This window comes from Terrapene carolina, unplaced genomic scaffold, assembly GCF_002925995.2.
Source record: "Terrapene carolina triunguis isolate 2854851 unplaced genomic scaffold, T_m_triunguis-2.0 Scaffold629, whole genome shotgun sequence".
Taxonomy (NCBI): domain Eukaryota; kingdom Metazoa; phylum Chordata; order Testudines; family Emydidae; genus Terrapene; species Terrapene triunguis.
This window is the reverse complement of record NW_020664980.1, coordinates 11417113-11436146: the sequence shown is the minus strand read 5'-3', so window position 1 is coordinate 11436146 and position 19034 is coordinate 11417113. Positions and strand designations below refer to the sequence as shown.

Sequence of the window (19034 nt, the reverse complement as noted above, 5' to 3'; positions counted from 1 at the left end):
CTTGCTTTGCTGGTGCCTAGAGCCGCCCCTGGTAGTAACAACCTCCTTTTCTTACGATGGACACTTGTGCTAATAGAATCAATTGATGGTTGATCCTACCCAAAACTGTTCAATCAAATAAAATAGAAAAGAGAGAGAAAGTTGCCACTGCAGTACAAATAATAAACAGCAATCACCTAGGAGCCCTAGTCATGGCCACGGGTGCCGTTGTAGAGACAGAACAAAAAGAGACTCCAGTGCAGTGCGTCTGTGCCATAGGGCCATTTTTTCCATTCTCCGAATAGCTGCCCAATGAAGAATGAGTTGTTTGAGATGAATTTTCTAAATACTTCTTCACTGGGAAGAACATTACTTGTAAGGTTACGATCAGCCCCAGTAAGACGTGCTGTAACTGAACAGATGAGACTCTTTTAAAAATAAGTAAATAAATGAAATAGGTTTTAAAGATACATACAGTGGGCTAAAATCTTCTTTGAGAGCCACTGCTGTAACTCTGGTTGTCTCACCGAAGTCAGTTATGTGTATGTAGAAATACAGGTCTGGCGCATCTTACGCGCATTTAACATGTGCGAATTCAGCTTTACGCGGTCGGCAAAAACAAAAACAACAAAAAGGAGAAAAATAACAATTTAAATACTGTTCCTGTAGTGCGGGCGATTCCGCCCGCCATTACACTCAATGTAATTTTGACTATACACGGTTTTCACTTTACGCGCCGACTGCGGAACGTAACCCCAGCGTAAGATGAGACAGACCTGGTAGAACTGGAACACAACATGCAAGGGAGGTAAACTCCGTTTTTAATTTAATTTTAAAGACAAAAATTAAAGCCTAATGTTGGGCAGCTTATGTCTGGAAGGGAAAGGAATAAATGCAAAAAAGGAACTTGATCCCTGTTAGTAAGTTCCCTGATGCAGAAGCTCTGTAGAACAGCAGAATAATGGAATTGAGGGCAGCTTTAGACCGTGGCCGTAACCAATCAAGTTTGTTTTTTTTCCCTGAGCTATTAGGAATTTCAATTTGTGTAGATAACTAAGCACAGGAAAGCCTATGTAAGACCCAGTAAATGTGTTAAGACTGTAGACAGGCTGATCTACAAGAAATGAATAACATATGCCAAGGAATAAAGCCTCAGAGAACCCCCATTCCTAATGAAGGGCACTCTATTAGGGTACCAGAAAAGCGTACACTCCAAGACACATGAGTAGCTAGACTTTTTGAAAAAAAGAATACATAAATGCCAGCAGTGACACCATAAAGAGCTGCTTTTACAGAGAGAATTTAGAAGTTACTCATAACTTGACAGTCTGATAATTTGATGAATTGTCAACATGTGTGTGATAATCACTTAGTCCTAATAATTCAAGATATCCCCTTAGAGTATTAAGTCGGGCATATTTCAGGATGCAACTGTTTGTCTGAAGGTACTGCGTAGCCACAGACCATTCTGTGCACGAAATAGCATACCAAGCAGCTGTTTAACTCTTCAGTATTTTAAGACATCATTTGTGTTTTATGTGCTGTAATCCATGTCCATCCTTTAAATGAGGATTTTGGCTACTGTGTTAAACACTTAGTTTTCCTAGGTAGCTTCACCATGGTTTATAACTCTATAATTTAGGGCCTGATCCTGTAAACACCCATTTGAGTAGCTTTACTCACACAAGTTCCATTTACTTCAGTGGGGTTACCTACGTGAGTAAAGTCACCCATGCACATGCTTTCAGGATCTCTCAATGAGAACCTGACCTACATAGTGACATAAACATGCATTTATACAAGGGGATGGAGGTAATCTATAGAGTAGCATTAGTTTTATTGTCTTTCACTGTAAGTTTAGTATAACTTTTATTTCTCTGTGCCCAGGTCAGTGACATGTGACTTTAGAAAAACTCTTTAAGCAGAAAGTTACCCTCGAACATATTTGTGAATTTCTCTGCCGTGTTCATTTAACGATAATACAAGTGGGGACAACTTTAATTTTGTAAGACCAGCTCTCTGAGGATGCAGTTTATGCTTGTATTTAGGGGTGGTTCTTCCCCTAAATACAAGACAAAGCACCCCCCACTCCATCCCACCCTGTTGGGACATTGCAGTTGCATTCATTTAGCCTTCCTGATCCCTGTTTTTTTCCAGTGGGCATAACAAGGCAGTGAGGGTCTTAGCAGCGATGACTGTAGTAGCCACTTGTGTTCTATGGTGATTAGCATTGTTCGGTAGAGGTTACAGAGGTAGGTTTTGACACAGGCACAAACGCTTTCTCTGGTTCTGAAGGTGTATATGTTTCATATATCATCAGACCAAAGGAGTAACTCCATTCAAGTCCATTTAATTACACCAGGGATGAATTTGGCCCAATGAGTTGCAATTCTCTTTCTGAATGTGGTGCCCATGTGTCCAAAGTTCTAACGACACTGGCTAAGCGTGGTCTGGCTGGGCACTCTTCAGGCTTGCCGATGGTGTTCTGCCAAATCTTGGTTCTCTCTTTCCCCCATGGCATCACACCCAGGTCTTTAAGTGATCCTTCCAGGGGGACTCCTCAACCTTCCCGTACCCCATCTTGATGGTGCCCCTCAGAGGAAACAGTGTCAAGCCAGATGGGGCCTTGGGCTTTTTGAGTAACCTTTCCAGCAAGTGTTCAGAGAATCAGTTCAAGGAGATGCTCTCAGCTTGGGAGCTAATTAGATGCAGCTGGGCCTGGTTCAGCTCAACATCTAAAAAGTGTGTTGGGAGGGTGGGGGGCTAGCTTCAGCCCATGGGAAGAGGATAAAGTGGTTTTACAGACCAGACACCAAAGGAGGGAGATCTGAAGAAATATTAGATCTGCTCTCTTTGTTGACTTGTGCGTTTGCTTTGGAGTTTACTTGCTGTAATGCTGCGTAGAAGGAATACAAAGTCCTCAGCCAAATGGGTGTTTTCCTGCTCAAACCAGAACTTCTGAAATAAACCCCACTCTTAGTGAGGTTTTTTTGTGTTCAAACCTGAGCTTGCTATGAAATCTCTCATTTTACCTCTTTAGACCACAGTACTGCCACAGTCCCCAGCCAGGGTCACTGATACTTACAGCCTGTCTCCAACCTGCTCCTCCACACCAGTACAAAGTGCACTGACTACATCAGGATCCAACATACTCGAAAGACAAATGTATACACAAGCTAAGCTTTGGGTGTCTACCCCCATCCTAGTATCGTACCTTTTTCCTGTGCTGCTCATGCCACCAGTCTTGGATATTCCCTATTTGTTTGGAACATTGCTACCCAGCCAGTTCTACTCCACTGTTGTCTGCTTTCCTACTTCCAATGCATTTGTGCGTGGAAATTGTGTTGGAGGTTCTGCTTGTTGCACAAGGAAAGCTGAAGATTTACTCCCATGCAGCAAATGTGGAGGAAACCCAGCTGGAATCTAGCAGCATTGAAAAACAAGGAAGGATTGGGGAGAAAAAAATATATATAAAGGAATCAAGAGATGAAGTGCCTGGATGAAATGACTACATGAAACACTGCTCCAAAACAGTGGCTTACCTGCATTAAAACAGCACAGAATCTGTGTCCTCTCCTGTGTTTGGGCAGTAGGTGAAATACCAACTGAGGTTTAAACACTTGAAAAAAAACTGTGCAGGACATATGGAAGTCATTTCAAGTCGCAGAAATTTGAGGGGAGCCTTGGGACTGGTTCCCCCATAAAAGCACTTTGTTGTTCTGGAGGAAAATTGGTGCAATGTGATGCACAGATGAGCGAGTGGTGGCTTCTGAAATGAAGCTCAGCAGCCGAGGAGAAGATGTGGCACGTCTGAGGTCTTGGCGGGGGGTGGGGCTCTCCTTTCAGAGCTTACAGTGACTTGGTTCATGGGCTAGCCATAAGCTACTGCTACTCCTCAAACGCTGCCATTTTCATTGGAGAGAGTGGAAGAAATAAATTGTTCTGTTGTTGGAACTACTCAAGATCACTGTCTCGTTCACAAACCCAGAAACCCCTTTTAGCTTCTGTCTTCAAGAATTTTGCATTTTCAGATCACTACCTTTTTGCTATTTAGCATTACACTTCCAGGTATTTTCCTTAACGTTTTGGAGAACACACCCACCCACCCAAGCAATAATAATAATAAAAAAAAATCATTGTCTTGTGCCCATGTCTCAATCATGTCCTCCACAATCTCATTAAGACAGACATCTGAGAGTAGACTTGGGGCATCCAGGTAGGAGTTGTCATAGGTCAGAGGACAGGCACTGAGGACATCAAAGTCATGTTCTCAGTAAAATGAACATCTGAATCCTGTCCTCAGTGTGTTAGTGAAGTCTGTTGGTCCTCTATGACAGTGGCTTTCAAACTTTTTTTCTGGTGACCCAGTTGAAGAAAATTGTTGATGCCCGCAACCCAACGGAGCTGGAGATGAGGGGCTTGGGGTGTGGGAGGGGCTCAGGGCTGGGACAGAGGGTTGGAGGTGTGGAGGTGAGGGCTGTGGGGTGGGGCTGAGAATGAGGGGTTCAGGGTGTGGGAGAGGGCTCTGGGCTGGGGCAGGGGTTAGGGTGCAGGAGGGGGTCAGGGCTCTAGGCTAGGGGTGCAGGCTCTGGGGTGGGTCTGGGGATGAGGGAATTGGGGTGCAGGAAGGGGCTCCAAGTTTGGGGGAGCTCAAGGCTGGGGCAGGGGATTGGGGCATTGGGTTTGGGCGCAGGGTTGGGGCGTGGGCTTACCTTGGGCGGCTCCCAGTCAGCAGTACAGCCGGGGTGCAGAGGCAGGCTTCCTGCCTCTCCTGACACCGTGGACCGCACTGCGTCCCGGAAGCGGCCAGCAGCAGGTCTGGCTCCTAGGTGGAGGCGCGCAAGCGGCTCTGTGTGACACTCGCCCACAGGCACCGCCCCCCCCCAGCTCCCATTGGCCAGGAACCACCTAAGAGCTGGACCTGCTGATGGCCACTTTCAGGGCACAGCGCAGTGTCGGAACAGGTAGGTACTAGCCTGCCTTAGCCGGGCAGCACCTTCGACTGGATTTTTAACGGCCCGATCAACGGTGCTGACCAGAGCTGCAGCGATCCAGTGCCTTACATTCCACGACCCAGTACTGGGTCGCGACCCACAGTTTGAAAACCACTGCTCTATGACAGTTGTCTGCTCCTTAGGTAGAACAGAGTGAAGCTTCCTCCAGAGTAGTATGTAAAGCTGCAACACTGGATTCTAACAACACTTTGACTATACACCCTCCATTAAATAACACAACCTCTGCAACGGCTGAGTTTAATTGCAGAATTCTCCTGTTTGTTTTGTATCGTGGATATTGGTGCTAGCAACGTATTGTTGCTTTCTGCTCTTTTTCCATCAGGGAACTGATACACAGAGCTCTGCAGTCTGGGTGTGTATCTTCCTAGAAACAGAGTGAGGAATTTTAACCTCCATTTAAAGCAGAACTCTGGCTTATCAGAGGTTGTTTGGTTATGTGTCATCTGATACCTCTGTGGGGAGAGTTTGTTGCTTCTTACTTCTGGTATGGAACACAGCAGCATCCCGGAAAATGTGGTAATCCTGTGAGGCAAGCTCAGGGGATTTGGAGACTTCCTTGGTCCCAACCAGATCTGGCAAGAGCCATCTTTAGTGTCTTCTGTGAGTGGAGTGAATACAGGTGGCCTTTTCAAAAAGCCATACAAGGCTTTACTCTTTCCCAGGGAAAATGCAAGATGGTGGCAGCAGCCCAGTCCCCAGGGAATGCTTTAGAAACTCTCGTTAGTGTGGAGGGCTAAGGGCTTCCTTTTGCAACGTTGCTCAAATAATCCCTTTGGAACCAAAAAATGAAGCTCTTAAAGTGTTTGTTTGGGGTCGTATATGGTACTGTGTGCAGGACTTCGTGAGTTCCAGGGGGATGGATTTCATGGAACCCATAATTCCCTTATACTTTAAAATGATGTGCAGTATGTCAGCTGAACAGCGAGAGACTGGCTGTGACTCTGTCCAGAACAGCACCAAAAAGGGATCGTAATAGCACCATGTGCTTGAGGTGAAAGATTGTCAAGAAAGCAACTCATCAGTAAACATTTGTGCCACCTAGTCAGAACTAACAATCATCTGGTAACTATTTCTTTTATTCTGGGTGGCTCAAAATAGAAGTATAATCACAAAACAAAAGCAACACTGAAATGTCCCCAGAATTTAGGCTAACAAGTTGGCTTGCTGATCATATAGATAATGAAGGCAAATGTCTCATTTTCAATGCCCTTCCTTGTTTTAGGCTGTGTGGAGAGAGGTTGCTGTCATAAGAATAAAGTTAAGTGGAATACTGTGCAAATTCCTTAAGAAGCCACAGGCTCTGTGAAATGCATTTACTTCCCATGGGGCCCTTAAATCAAGCATCACTTCCAAATGTGAGAGAGCAGTCTCTATTCATTGTAATTACTGTCTCCTTCTGTTTTCATGGTGATGGGGCTGGCGACCTCTGAACAAAGACGTGAAGTAGCTTTCGTTCCAATAATATGACAGTTTAAATAAATAACCACTTCTTACTTATCCCTTCTTCCTATGATATCTTGCCTTCCTGTCAAACTGAGAAATCCATACACCTCCAAGCTGATACTGTGTACACAACACCTTGGCCTAATCCCTCCCTGTAATCGTCGGTTAGAGAGTAGTAAATGGCTTTTCAAAGCTGTACAGCAGATGCAAAGTGTTGTTCTCTCTAAGCACTGGTGCAGTAATGCTAGGGACATAAATCTTTCTGCTTAATTTACTATCAGGACAGAGAGAGTCCATGCAATGAGGAATGAATTATGCTCACAGTACATTGGCTGGAGGGTGGCCATTTGTCCACCCAAGTCTTGTTTTATGTTATGCTGGGACTGTAGCCAACTTCAAAACCTCTGTCATTTTGTGATAAAATTCTCTCTTCCCTCACACCTGCTGTTATTTTTCAAACTAAATATCTCCCTTGCCTACTTAAAGAGCCAAAGGTCTTCACATAACTCTGATGGTATCGCTGCTGTTTCTCTGACGGCCATACACAGGTGCATTTTTTTATATGAAGTAAGTTTTGTGCTGCTACGTTTTGTGTAAGTCCTGCCGGGTAATTCTTTGGCCCATGCTGCGGTTATTTTGCATTGCTCGAGTGGCACAAAGAGACCTTATATGAGGAATCCTGAATTGGTGCAAAGTCCTCCCTCAGTCCGTGGGATAGCAGGTATTTCGGACGCCGGATGGGGTAGAAGCAGGGCCAGAATGCACCGTGCTCCAGGGATCCTTAACACTGTAATGTTCATTAGGCTGCTATTACAAATTGCCACAAGTTAGAGTAGCCCTTAGGCTGCTCGGTTCTTGCACATCTCTGCATTAAGCCTGATCTTGGAAAAAAGGTCCACATGCCAAGTCCCATTGGCTTGAGTGGGACTCCATTGTAGGAGTTGGTATCTGTGCGGGACGAGACTGGGTTGTGGAATTGGGCCTTTAGGAGCAGAGCCCATAAAGTGCCTTGCACGCTCTGGGCATTACAGTAATCATGAGAATAAAGCAAATCCTGTGGGTTAGTTTCATTCAGAAGGCAGTTGTGTTTCCTATGGGGCATCTCTGTTGTGTAAATATTAATATTTGCAAATTATCTCTGCTTAACTGTGAACATCTGCGATGTATTTAAATTTCAGCCGCATGCATATCAGGCACCCCATTGAATTCAAATGGTTTTGCCTATTAAATCTGGCAATAAGGAATTCGCCAAGACTGGCTTTGGAATGATGCTCTTTGTAGTAGTTTTAACAAGAAAAACATTTGATTGATTGACACAGAAAATATTAAGAAGGGGAACAGTGTTCCTTTTGGGGATGCCACACTGGTTAATTTCAATCATTTAAAATTTAATTTGCTTTGTGAAAGTATTTTTATGCAAATACACTGACATGAAACATGACGCATGCAGGTTCTTTTGTAAATGAAGGTATTTGTTAGTTTATTTTTTAATGATTGCATAACTATCTAGCTTTTGGGGTGTAAATCATAAGTTCTACAAAAGCAGGGAAGTGGGGGTGGAGAAAATGTGGTAAATCCCTTTCCAGTTGGAGAGCTTGCTTATACATTTTCAGAGCAGCATAATATTTTAGAGACTTAATTCATAATGTTGGGAGACACTAATGTAGCCTTTTACACACACACAAGTTGCATCAAGATCAAATGAAAACTTAAGTTACATCACCTTGCTACTTTACTTTAGTTCTTCATTGCTGACCTATGGGTGTGAAAGGCATCTCAGGCTACGTCTACACTACGGGGGGGATCGATTTCAGATACGCAAATTCAGCTACGGGAATAGCGTAGCTGAATTCGACGTATCTGATCCGACTTACCCTGCTGTGAGGACGACGGCAAATCGACCACCGCAGCTCCCCCGTCGACGGCGCTTACTCCTACCTGGGCTGGTGGAGTACGCGCGTCGATTCGGGGATCGATTATCGCGTCCTGATGAGACGTGATAAATCGATCCCCGAGAGATCGATTTCTACCTGCCGATCTGGGCAGGTAGTGAAGACAAGCTCTCAGAATGTTTGCAACATTCTTGCTCTACCCTCGCGGGAAGCCAGGAGTTTGCAACAGGCTCACCTGGCTGAAACCAGAATTAGTCCTGCTAATAACTGTATATCGGGGTCGGCAACCTTTCAGAAGTGGTGTGCCGAGTCTTCATTTATTCACTCTAATTTAAGGTTTCACGTGCCAGTAATACATTTTAATGTTTTTAGAAGGTCTCTTTCTATAAGTCTATAATATATAACTGAACGATTGTTGTATGTAAAGTAAATAAGGTTTTTAAAATGTTTAAGAAGCTTCATTTAAAATTAAATTTTAAATGCAGAGCCGCCCAGACGGGTGGCCAGGACCCAGGCAGTGTGAGTGCCACTGAAAATCAGCTTGCGTGCCACCTTCGGCACGCGTGTCATAGGTTGCCTACCCCTGCTGTATATGCTGCTTCCATGATTTTTCTCCTTAGTATAGTGGGGCTGTATGATGGGTCAGGCGAGCCATGGGTGGGTACAGGACCAGTATCCCCGAGATCTGCAGTCTTGCTGACTAATGAACACCAAGCCTGGTCAGAACAAAACAAATCATGTTCCCACAGTGAAGTGTGTAAACTAAGGGACAGGCCCTGCTGACGTTTCTGTTAATGGAGAGTAACTACAATGAAGTCAGAGCTATGTTAGTGTAAGTGGGACGGGACTCAGGCCGGAACAGTTCAATAGGCTTCCTTTAGCCGGGTCTCTAAACGTAAAACAAGGAGGATGGCTTTGTATTGCTAGGGTTGGAGGCTCTCAAAAGGGCTTTTTCCTGCTTCTCCCAAGTTGTTTCTGGCTTCTTGCAACAGCTGGATTGTAGCGCTCTTTGGAACACCTCCCTCTTACCGCATGTGCTGGAGGAACTGCCTAATGCATTGCAGCCAGCCCAGCAATACTTGCTGGACAGTCCTAAAGCGAGCAGCTGAGGGTCTTTATTATATTCAGGGAGAAAGTGCCACCCCTCTGTCTGCCAACCCCTGCCACAGCCCCATATGAGAACAGGGCAGTATAGGATGAGGACTGGCACTCGGGGGTGGGGGTGTGCAGGCATTGGAGCTGCCAGCTGACACTGTTGCTTTTGTACCAACATCAGGATTCTAATTTGCTGTTGGGAGATTGGATTCTAAAAGGGAGCGCCCCAGCGGTGCTGACAGCTGAGTTTGGCTATCCCTCTGCAGATGGGACCAAACCATGGTGTATATATATAATTACGAGGGCTAATAAAATGGTTTGGTAACAATCAGGAAGCACAGTAGATTAGCCTCTTTCATTCTCCCCCCTCCAAAATAAGCAGAAGTCTTAGGGTTCTTCCTATACTGTCCTGTGCTTTGCAGCAATCCGTTCTCATTAGAAGGTCTGCACTAAAGTTAAAATCAGACTAGCTGCAACCATATTTAAAGCTTAAATATGGCTGCTGTTAGCATGTTCCTAACAAGTTTCCCTGAACAATAAAGATTTGGAGGTTTTTGCCCAGTATCATGCTACAGATGAACCCGCTAGCAATCAGCAGCATGATTTTATAATATGGATTCTCGGAGGAGGGGAATCCCTCTGCAATGGATGGGGAGTCCATGCTAGCAATAATCACATTTAAACAAAGTCTGAGTCATAGTGTGGGCAGAGCCTTTTCCAATTTCTGACCAGATCTTACTCATTTTGCAAGTAAAACCCACTTCTGAAAAAGTCTGAAAATCCTTTCTGCTACCATTTAAAATGACTGACAATTACTACAGGGTGGTGATGTTAAACCTAATAGGGAAACATGCTTTTAAAATGGCTGTCAATCCAAACTACAAACTATAAACTTTTAGAGGAGGAAGTACCAAGTAAATTGGTATTGGTGTAGGGCTAGGGGCTAGTCATACTACAAAGGGTACATGACCACAATTGTGTCTGCTGCTACAAGGCTTAATCAGTGTTAGTGCCAGTGGCCTCGTGTTGCTGCCTAGGTTATTAAAATTTGGCCCTTCACTTCCTGATCTTTCCCCTTTTCTCCCCCATTGTTAAGTTCAAAGGAGCAAAGTAATTTAACTTTCTCTTTCCCTTTTTCTTATGTGCTTTGTTTTATTGAATTCTCATCAGAGTGTAAGTACAGAACTGAAGCGATTAACAGTTATGCTGCACATACCAATTGAACATAACCTAGAGCGAGATGAGAACAAGTTATTTTAACTACAACCCTGTTGGCGCTGCCCCAGTACTATCTATGGTATTGAATAAAGCAAAAGTGGGAAGGGGAAAAGAAGGGCCATTCATCTCTTATTCCCAGCACCCTTCAGTCACATGCAAACACTGAGCAGAGGAGAAGGCTGTAACTGCCAACAGCAATCACAAACTAATCCTCCATGCAGCAGCCGTCAGCAGCCTCATTTCGCTAAGCTGACTCCTCCCACTGCTTCCTCCACAGGTGGCAGGCCCGCTCATTTAGGCCAGATCTCCACTAGAAAAGATTTGCCAGGATAGCTATACTGGCAACCACACATACATGTCCGTCCACCCACCCACCTGTGGTAACATTATCCCTGTCCAGAGGTCGAAGACTCAGGCACCTTTCAAGTCCCACGTAGGCCCTATTTTGAAGGGTATGTCTACACTACAAGCGCTACAGCGGCACATCTGCAGTGCTGCAGCTACGGCGCTGTAGTGTAGAGACTTGCTGCAGCGACAGAAGGAGTTTTCTGTTGGTGTAGTACATCCATATCCTAAAGAGGCAGTGGCTAGGTTGACAGAAGAATTCTTCTGTCACCCTAGCAGTCTCTACCCCAGGGCTTAGGTTGGCTTACCTGTGTCTCTCTCTGGGTCTCTCTTGAGCAGCATAGCTTAGGTGTAAACCAGGCCAAAGGCATGAATGTTTCACAGGCCTTGAGCTGGCTCTCTGCACAGGCATGAAGTTCAAGCGCTGAGAATTAAAAGATAAATCTGAAATGATGTTTCGGCATTCCACTCTCACCCTCCCCAGCTTGAACGATAAAACAGCCACAATTATTTGTTTCAAAACATGTCTGAATAAATTGGTTTACTCTGAGGCCTGGTCTACACTAACCCCCCAAGTCGAAGTAAGGTACGCAACTTCAGCTACGTGAATAACGTAGCTGAAGTCGACATACCTTACTTCGAACTTACCGCGGTTCAGACGCGGTCCACACGCGGCAGCCAGGCTCCCCCGTCGACTCCGCGGTACTCCTCTCGTTGAGCTGGAGTACCGCAGTCGACGGCGAGCACTTCCTGGTTCGATTTATCGCGTCCAGACCAGACGCGATAAATCGAACCCGGAAGTTCGATTTCCAGCCGTCGAACTACCGGCTAAGTATAGACCAGCCCTGAGGTTGAAACATTGCATGCGAAGTGCTGACATGGAGCAAATGGTGGTGATGGCCCAGCTCAAACCCCGCATCTTATTTTACTACTTTCTACGTTTTAAATTAAACTATAAACAAACCATTGCATACATGCCATGGCAGAACAGATAGGCCCCAGTTTTTATTGTTAGTCTGAAAAGAAGTCTTTATGTGTGCATATGTACCATTTAGATCGTAGAATCAAGGTGAATATATGTACCTATCACCCCATCACCTGCACTCTGCATCTCCAGTCCCTCTTTCCAGGCCACTTCTATTGTTCGAAACCTCTGAGTGGCTCCAAACAAATGTTGGGTTTTTTAAATCAAACTGACAGAGAAATATTTCTTCCTTTCCCTCCAAAGGTGGATTATTTCCCACAAAGTTACACTGGTCTCAGCCCCAAGACAGGCAATGTTCAGTACTGAACCAGTCACAGAATGGGGTTCAATTACCAGGGGAAAGCGTCCTGTCCTCACAGCATGTTCAGCCAATGGGAATTTGTTCTGATGATGTCCTGCTTGTGCCTGGAGGCCCTCATGAAGAGCATTCGTGGGTGGGGTTTCTCTGGTACCAGTCAGAAATGGACATTTGCCTCAAGACTTTACATTTATTCCATGCATCCGAAGAAGTGGGCATTCACCCACGGAAGCTCATGCTCCTATACATCTGTTAGTCTATAAGGTGCCACAAGACTCTTTGCTGCATTTATTCCAGACACAGTAGAGCTATTTTTATTAAGTTTTTAACAATGGCTAGTGTGGGCCGGGATAGCTAGAGTGTGTCTGCCTGTACAAAGTGCTAGTATAAGGCCTATGCAACACTCAAGTCCTTAAAACAGGGCTTAAATTGAATTTAAATGGTGCTTAGGCCCCATGTCATTCTGCGTAGGGATGAATTTCACAGAGGAAACTATAGTTTTTACTTTTTAGATTAGAAATTCAAATTCAAATTACATAGCCCCAAATTCAAATTGCGTAGACCAGTGATTTCAGTAAAAGAATGCTTTTGAGAATTCAAGGCTTAGACTAGATGCATATGCAAATTTCAGTTTGGGGGCACTCAGATGTCAGAGCTGGGATGAGGACCCTTTGGAAATCTGGTCTAAGGTGCCTTTTGTACCAAACACTAATTAAACACCTTCCCACAAACACGTTTTCCCTTAAGAGAACCACCCTTCCTATCCCTTTTGGATACTGCTTTGTGTGTTTGGTACAAAATTGCAATTAAAAGCAGCTGGATTGGGATTTGAAATGAAATGGTTTGCATCTTTAAATTCTTGCATTATTTTTTTATAACTTTCTTCTGAAAACTAGAATTTGCTCCAGGTTCCGGAGCTACTTTATACCAGGCTCTACCAAAATGTAACCAGTTCTGCATGCCATGTGAATTCTTCTCTGATGTCTGTTTGCCTTTTATTTGGTTAAAAAACAGAAAAAAGTTCACTGGGTAACATTGTTCTAACAAGATTAAAACACCATACAAAATCTCTAGAATGTGTACACATAAAGGAAAACAGAATCACACTTTTTCAAGATTACTTCCAAAGTTAACAAGTGTTTAGGTGGAAAGAGGCTTTTTAATGTATTGCATGGGATTCTCTTACACCACTTTTTTTTTAATTAACTACAACATCACAAGACTTTGAGCTGAACTGAATTGTTTTACCCTATTTTTTGCTTTATGAAATCTGGAGAATCCTGACCATATATTGTTGTACAGGAGTGATCCAAACTCTGTTTGCTTCAAAAGGTTTACTCCAAATTTACATCACTGTCATGTGAGAGCAGAATTCAGCCCAGTGTTGCTTAGAGAGAGAGACGCAAGACATGTGTCATACAGTGTAGCTGTGATGTGGAAATATAAAAGAGCATTGATTCCAAGCTATAACTTAGTGACCATGGCCCTTAAATTACCATGAAGTGATGAAAGCAACATCACATTCAGTGATAGGAACATACTGTAGATCAAAATTGCATGTTTGGGGACACAAATGAGCAATTCAGCTGCATGAGTATATGGATCGCATGGTTCTTGTGTCGGAATCTTGTAGTTGGGTTTCTCACATGACATAGTGACAGCTGCTCACCAGCATAGGGAAAAGGCTGAACCATAAAGTTGTTGTTGTCGTGTTGGTCCCGGGATATGAGAAAGACCAGGTGAGTGATATTAATCTTTTATTGGACCAACAGAAGTTGAACCATAAATGGCATCTAAAATTACTGTAGAATGGCAAGCCATGCTGCTGAGCTGGATTAGACTTTGCCACTGGAGAATCGCTATGCTCCAAGGCACAGTTGTTTAAAACTAACCTATTAAGGCCCCGATTCAGCAAAGTATTTCACACATGCTTAAGTCCATCTCTACCTAACAAAGTGTTTAAAGCATGTGCTTAAAGGTAGGCCTATATTTAACCCCCTTTGACGTCTGTGAGACTTAAGCAGGTGCCAAAGTGAATCGGGGCCTGGGTCCCTTATCTGTTTAGGAGATTGTTATAAATCCAATTACAGAAGATATGAAGTTATCTGGGTGGCAAGTAGACCAGCCGGTAACAGCACGGTCCTTCCAGGGATTTACTGCAACTATTCAACTGCTCTGGCCGAGGAGTAGCAGGACTAAAGTCAGTGCCTTTGCCAGGGGCGGCTCTATGTTTTTTGCCGCCCCAAGCACGGCAGGCAGGCAGCTTTTGGCGGCGCACCTGCGGGAGGTCCGCTGGTAACGCGGATTCGGCATAGCCGCCGCCGAATTGCCGCCAAAGCCGCGGGACCGGCGGACCACCCACAGGCATGCCGCCGAAGGCAGCCTGACTGCTGTCCTCACGGTGACCGGCAGGACACCCCCCGCGGCTTGCCACCCCAGGCACGCGCTTGGTGTGCTGGTGCCTGGAGCCGCCCATGGCCTTTGCACAGGTTCTCCTAGACAGCAGCAGTAACCTGGTGCTCAGGACCTACACACTCCCCTTCTCATGTACAGTCACTCAAGGGCCAGACACAATTTGGCCTAATATGTTTAATGACATTTAACAGCCATGTAAGGGACGAAGTGATTGTAAATAATAAATCAACCTTTACTCGGGGTACTTACTGTGCATTTCCTTTGGGAATCCTGGAAGGGTAGATTTAAAGGATAGTTAAGATTGCTAAGGCCCCAATCCTGCAAACACTTATTCATGCATCTGACTTTATGCAACTACTCTGGTGAGTGAAGCTGAGCATCTGTGTATGTGTTGCGGGATCGGGGACTAAAGTCCCATGCTATATGCTGCCTCTGTGCACAGCGGGATTCCCGTTGCTGTCAGTGGGAATGATGCAGGGCAATAGGTGGCCCATAGAATCTGGGTAAATGATAAGTTCTTGTCCCTATTGTTTTAAAAAAATAAAGGCCCAGTTCTGAAGTTGAGTCACATGTGGGATCCATCCTGGGTTCTGTGCTGCTCTGCTAGGTGCTTTAAAAATCCCTGACAGATCTAAGCACCGTGCCTGAACGGAGTCATCTTATTCTTCCCACCATGCCTTTGTTTCTTTTCACACCCTTTCATACTCTCTATTATATATTACTTGACATCCTTTATTTTATTGTTCTCTTGAGAAATATTATTGAATCTTGAAAAAGTGATAAGATCTATTAATATAATCCACAATGCACTAGATCTAATCTAGAGCCTCTTTTAAAGCATGACTGAAATAGCTGCATTCACAAATTAATCTCCTTTTGTAATCTGGTATCTTTGCTTCCCTTTTCAGGGGCCCCTTGGTTTGGATGGCAAGCCAGTAAGTAGTGCGTTAAGTGTCATATATACCATTTATTTATTTCTAGTTACTCCATGAAACACATACATGCAGAGCCAAATATTATAATAATGGAGCTCTGCATTATAATTATTACAAGGTGCAGTACAGCAAGGTCACTCTATGCTTTGTAACACAGATTGATTTTAGGATTTATCAGATTAGGCCCTGATCCTGCAAATGGTAGCATCTGGGTAAATTGCAGCACTCAGGTGAAACCCTGTTGACTTCAATGGGACTAATCACTGTGTATAAAGTTCAGCACTTTTGTAAGTCTTTACAGGATCGGGTACTATGAAAGGTGACTGTAACATAACGCTGTCATTCTGGAGTTCTGTGGTTTCTGAGTCTCAGTAATTTTTATATACAGTGTGCTGAGTTTATAAATAAAAAGATGTACCTTTCTAAGTGCCAGCCCTATAAACTCAACTTGGGACTGGTTGGGAAGCAAAGCTGGGTTCTTTCCTTCTTGAGCATCATCTCTGGTCAAACAAATTATGCCCTCAGTAACATCTGATGAATCCCATTGCTTTCCATGTGTTTGCACCGATTGTCCCTGTAATTGGAACTTAAAAAGCAACTCCATTGATGCACTGGAGGGAACAAAATCAAGTGCACACTCTTAGCTGGGTGCTAATGGGAGTAAAAAGTCATAATAAATTATTTAAATTGCAAAAGTGACCAGTCTCTCTGAATACACACACTGCTGAGTAGGGGTGTACATTTCTCCAGAGTGGTTTGGAACTGGTCTCAGTGTGCATGATTAATGAAATAGCATTTTGTGAATTATTGGGATGGGGCACAGTCTGGAATTCATTTTTACACAATGTTCTCTTGACTTCTTTCTTTTGCTTGGAAGCCTATTGGAAATCCAGGTACATGTCTCCTTATTGTCTTTACAAAATCAGAGCCTTTTGATAACACGCTGACTGAACTTTGGCCAGTTCTGATTTTTTTCATAAAGGATATTTAAGAACTGTCACTTGTGTGTATTTTGTTTTCAAACTGCATTTCCTTCCATGATCACTAGAGGGCCGCATTTGAAATCTTTTCAAGGTACAAATCATTAAGTGACTGTATTGAGAAAGGTAGTAGAGGCTAATTCATTCAGTTGCAAAGTCGTTCGAGATATTTTGTTAGCCACTTTGGGAATGTTTCATTATAGCTGCAAATATGCTCTATTTCTGTCGCTATATTAAAAAAAAAGACTCCTAGTAGAAAACAATTGGCGGTGGACCAACCAGTTAGATCAGTATGAGAGTCTTTGCCCATTATTCAAACCAATCCGGAATTGAACTTTTTTGGAGGTTTGAACAGGGCCGCCCAGAGGATTCAGAGGGCCTGGGGTCTTCGGCAGCGGGTCCCGGAGCGGAAGGACCCCCCGCCGCCGAACTGCCGCCGAAGACCCGGAGCAGAAAACGCTCCGGGGGCCCGGGCCCCACGAGAGTTTTCCGGAGCCCCCGGAGCGAGTGAAGGACCCCGCTCCAGGGGCCCCGAAAAACTCTTGTGGGGGTCCCCCGGGGCAAATTTCCCCACCTGCCCCCCCTCCCGCCTCCCCACCCCCCCGGGCGGTCCTGTAGCTAGGTTCTAAAAGCTGCAGGTAGGTGCTTCGTGGGCTTGTCAAAAGCATCTGGGCACCTAACTTCCATTGATTTTCATGGGATTTAGGTGCTTTTGAACATCACAGTCGGCACCTATTTAGGCACCTTAATACCTTTTAAAAATCTGGCCCTACATGCCTAATTTCCTTTGGCTCCTTGGAAATTTCAGCCAAGAAGTTTGAATAGATTTCCCTAGGCTCCTCTGTTGTCAGCATACACTTGGAATCAAATGTTTGCAGGATAGGACTCTGAGTGAGGAGAGGGGCATGAAACCCACGTGTTTTATAGTGTGATCTACTTTTCTACAGGCCAATAATTCCTTTGGTCCACGTAGTAAACATCCACCGACATATAGAGAGGCGGGATGTCAGGCTAGAGCATCGTAATGGCCGCTTCTGGCCTTAAAATCTATGAATGTCTGTAAGTAGCATGTCCATGTGTAGAGCAAATATAGGCTATAACCCTGATCTTGCAACAGGCTCCAGAGGCAGACCCCTAAATCCCCTGCAATGTGGCTTTTTGCATCCATCAGCATGGACTCTCCTGCAGAATTGGAGCTCATGTCCCATACTTGTTGTTCTCAGGTTTTTTCCCCACCAGAAATATTTGATGGTTCTTTCTTTCTTTAAAAAATAAAATAAAATAAAATAAAATTACAGGGTTTGCTTGGCCTAAAAGGAGAACAAGTGAATCTGGTTTTTCTCTTTCTAAATCATATTAATTTCTTTAGCAGTAATGCTTTTAATTTCAACAAATGTTTAAAATGTTAAAAAAAAAAAAAAGAAAGAAAGAAAGAAAGAAACCTCACTTTTTTGGTCCTTAAGGAAGAGAGGGGGAGAAAGAAAAACATAGCAATAGACTTAGACTGGAACCATTTTACATACTCTGAACCCACCTCACGCTTTGGTGGCAGTGGGAAGGGTGGGAATGGTTACTGGATGTGAATAGCTTGAATTAGTTTTGCAGAGCCAACCCCCTCTGGCTTTTGCCCATCCCTGCAGAGAACACATGGGATTAGAGAAAAGGCAAATGTGGTTTTAAAAAAAAAAAAAAATCCAAACCCAAGAAACTAGGAGCCCGGATTGTGCAACATGCTGAGCATTCTGCTGTCCAATGAGATCTGGCCTTAAATTAGCAAAACCCTAAGGCAAAAGAAGACCCATAAATTAAAAGAAGAAACAGAAACCACAAACACATACAACATGCACTACAGGATCCATTCTCCTCTCTGTGCGTGTGTTGATGTTGATGGTCAGAAGTTAAATGCAAGCCCCAAGGCTGGAAGAGACTCCTCTGGGGAGGCAAAAACCAAACTGAAAGAAAAAGCAAACCTAGCCCATCAAATGGCTATACTGAGACCAGGCCGCTCCTGAGCTCGTCCATGGAAGGCCCTTGAAAGTAAGGGGCCAACACTATTGCCTGAGGCCAGACTTGCAGCGAATGGGCTGCTGTGCAAGTAGGCGAATGCTTCTGCCATTGTGCCTCCCTTTTGACTTACTGCCTCCTCCCCACCCTGTGGCACATGAGGTCTTGCTTTAGCTAATGCTCACGCCATTAATTGTGCTGAATGGAAATGAAATTCTTCTTTTGCCTTAAACCTTGAGTGAAACACACATCAGAGCATTTTTCATGGCTTTTGGGGGCTCTAACCCATCTCTTCCTGCCCATCTCAGACAGAGCTATTTTGGGGGAACAGCAAATAGGCCAAAGAAAGCAGCCTGCCCTCCTTATATATTTCAAACAGTTGTATAATTGGGAATAACATACCTGTAATGACACACTGAGCATGTGTTTC

At 44.3% G+C, this 19034-nt stretch overlaps 1 protein-coding gene across 1 annotated transcript in view; it reads left to right on the top strand.

Moving 5' to 3' along the window:
* Positions 1 to 19034, top strand: part of COL23A1 (collagen type XXIII alpha 1 chain) — a 327340-nt gene that overhangs the window by 260656 nt on the left and 47650 nt on the right. The window contains exon 5 of the mRNA XM_026659403.2: positions 15594 to 15620. Coding sequence (XP_026515188.1) covers positions 15594 to 15620 — 27 coding nt within the window. The remainder of the gene's footprint in view (positions 1 to 15593; positions 15621 to 19034) is intronic.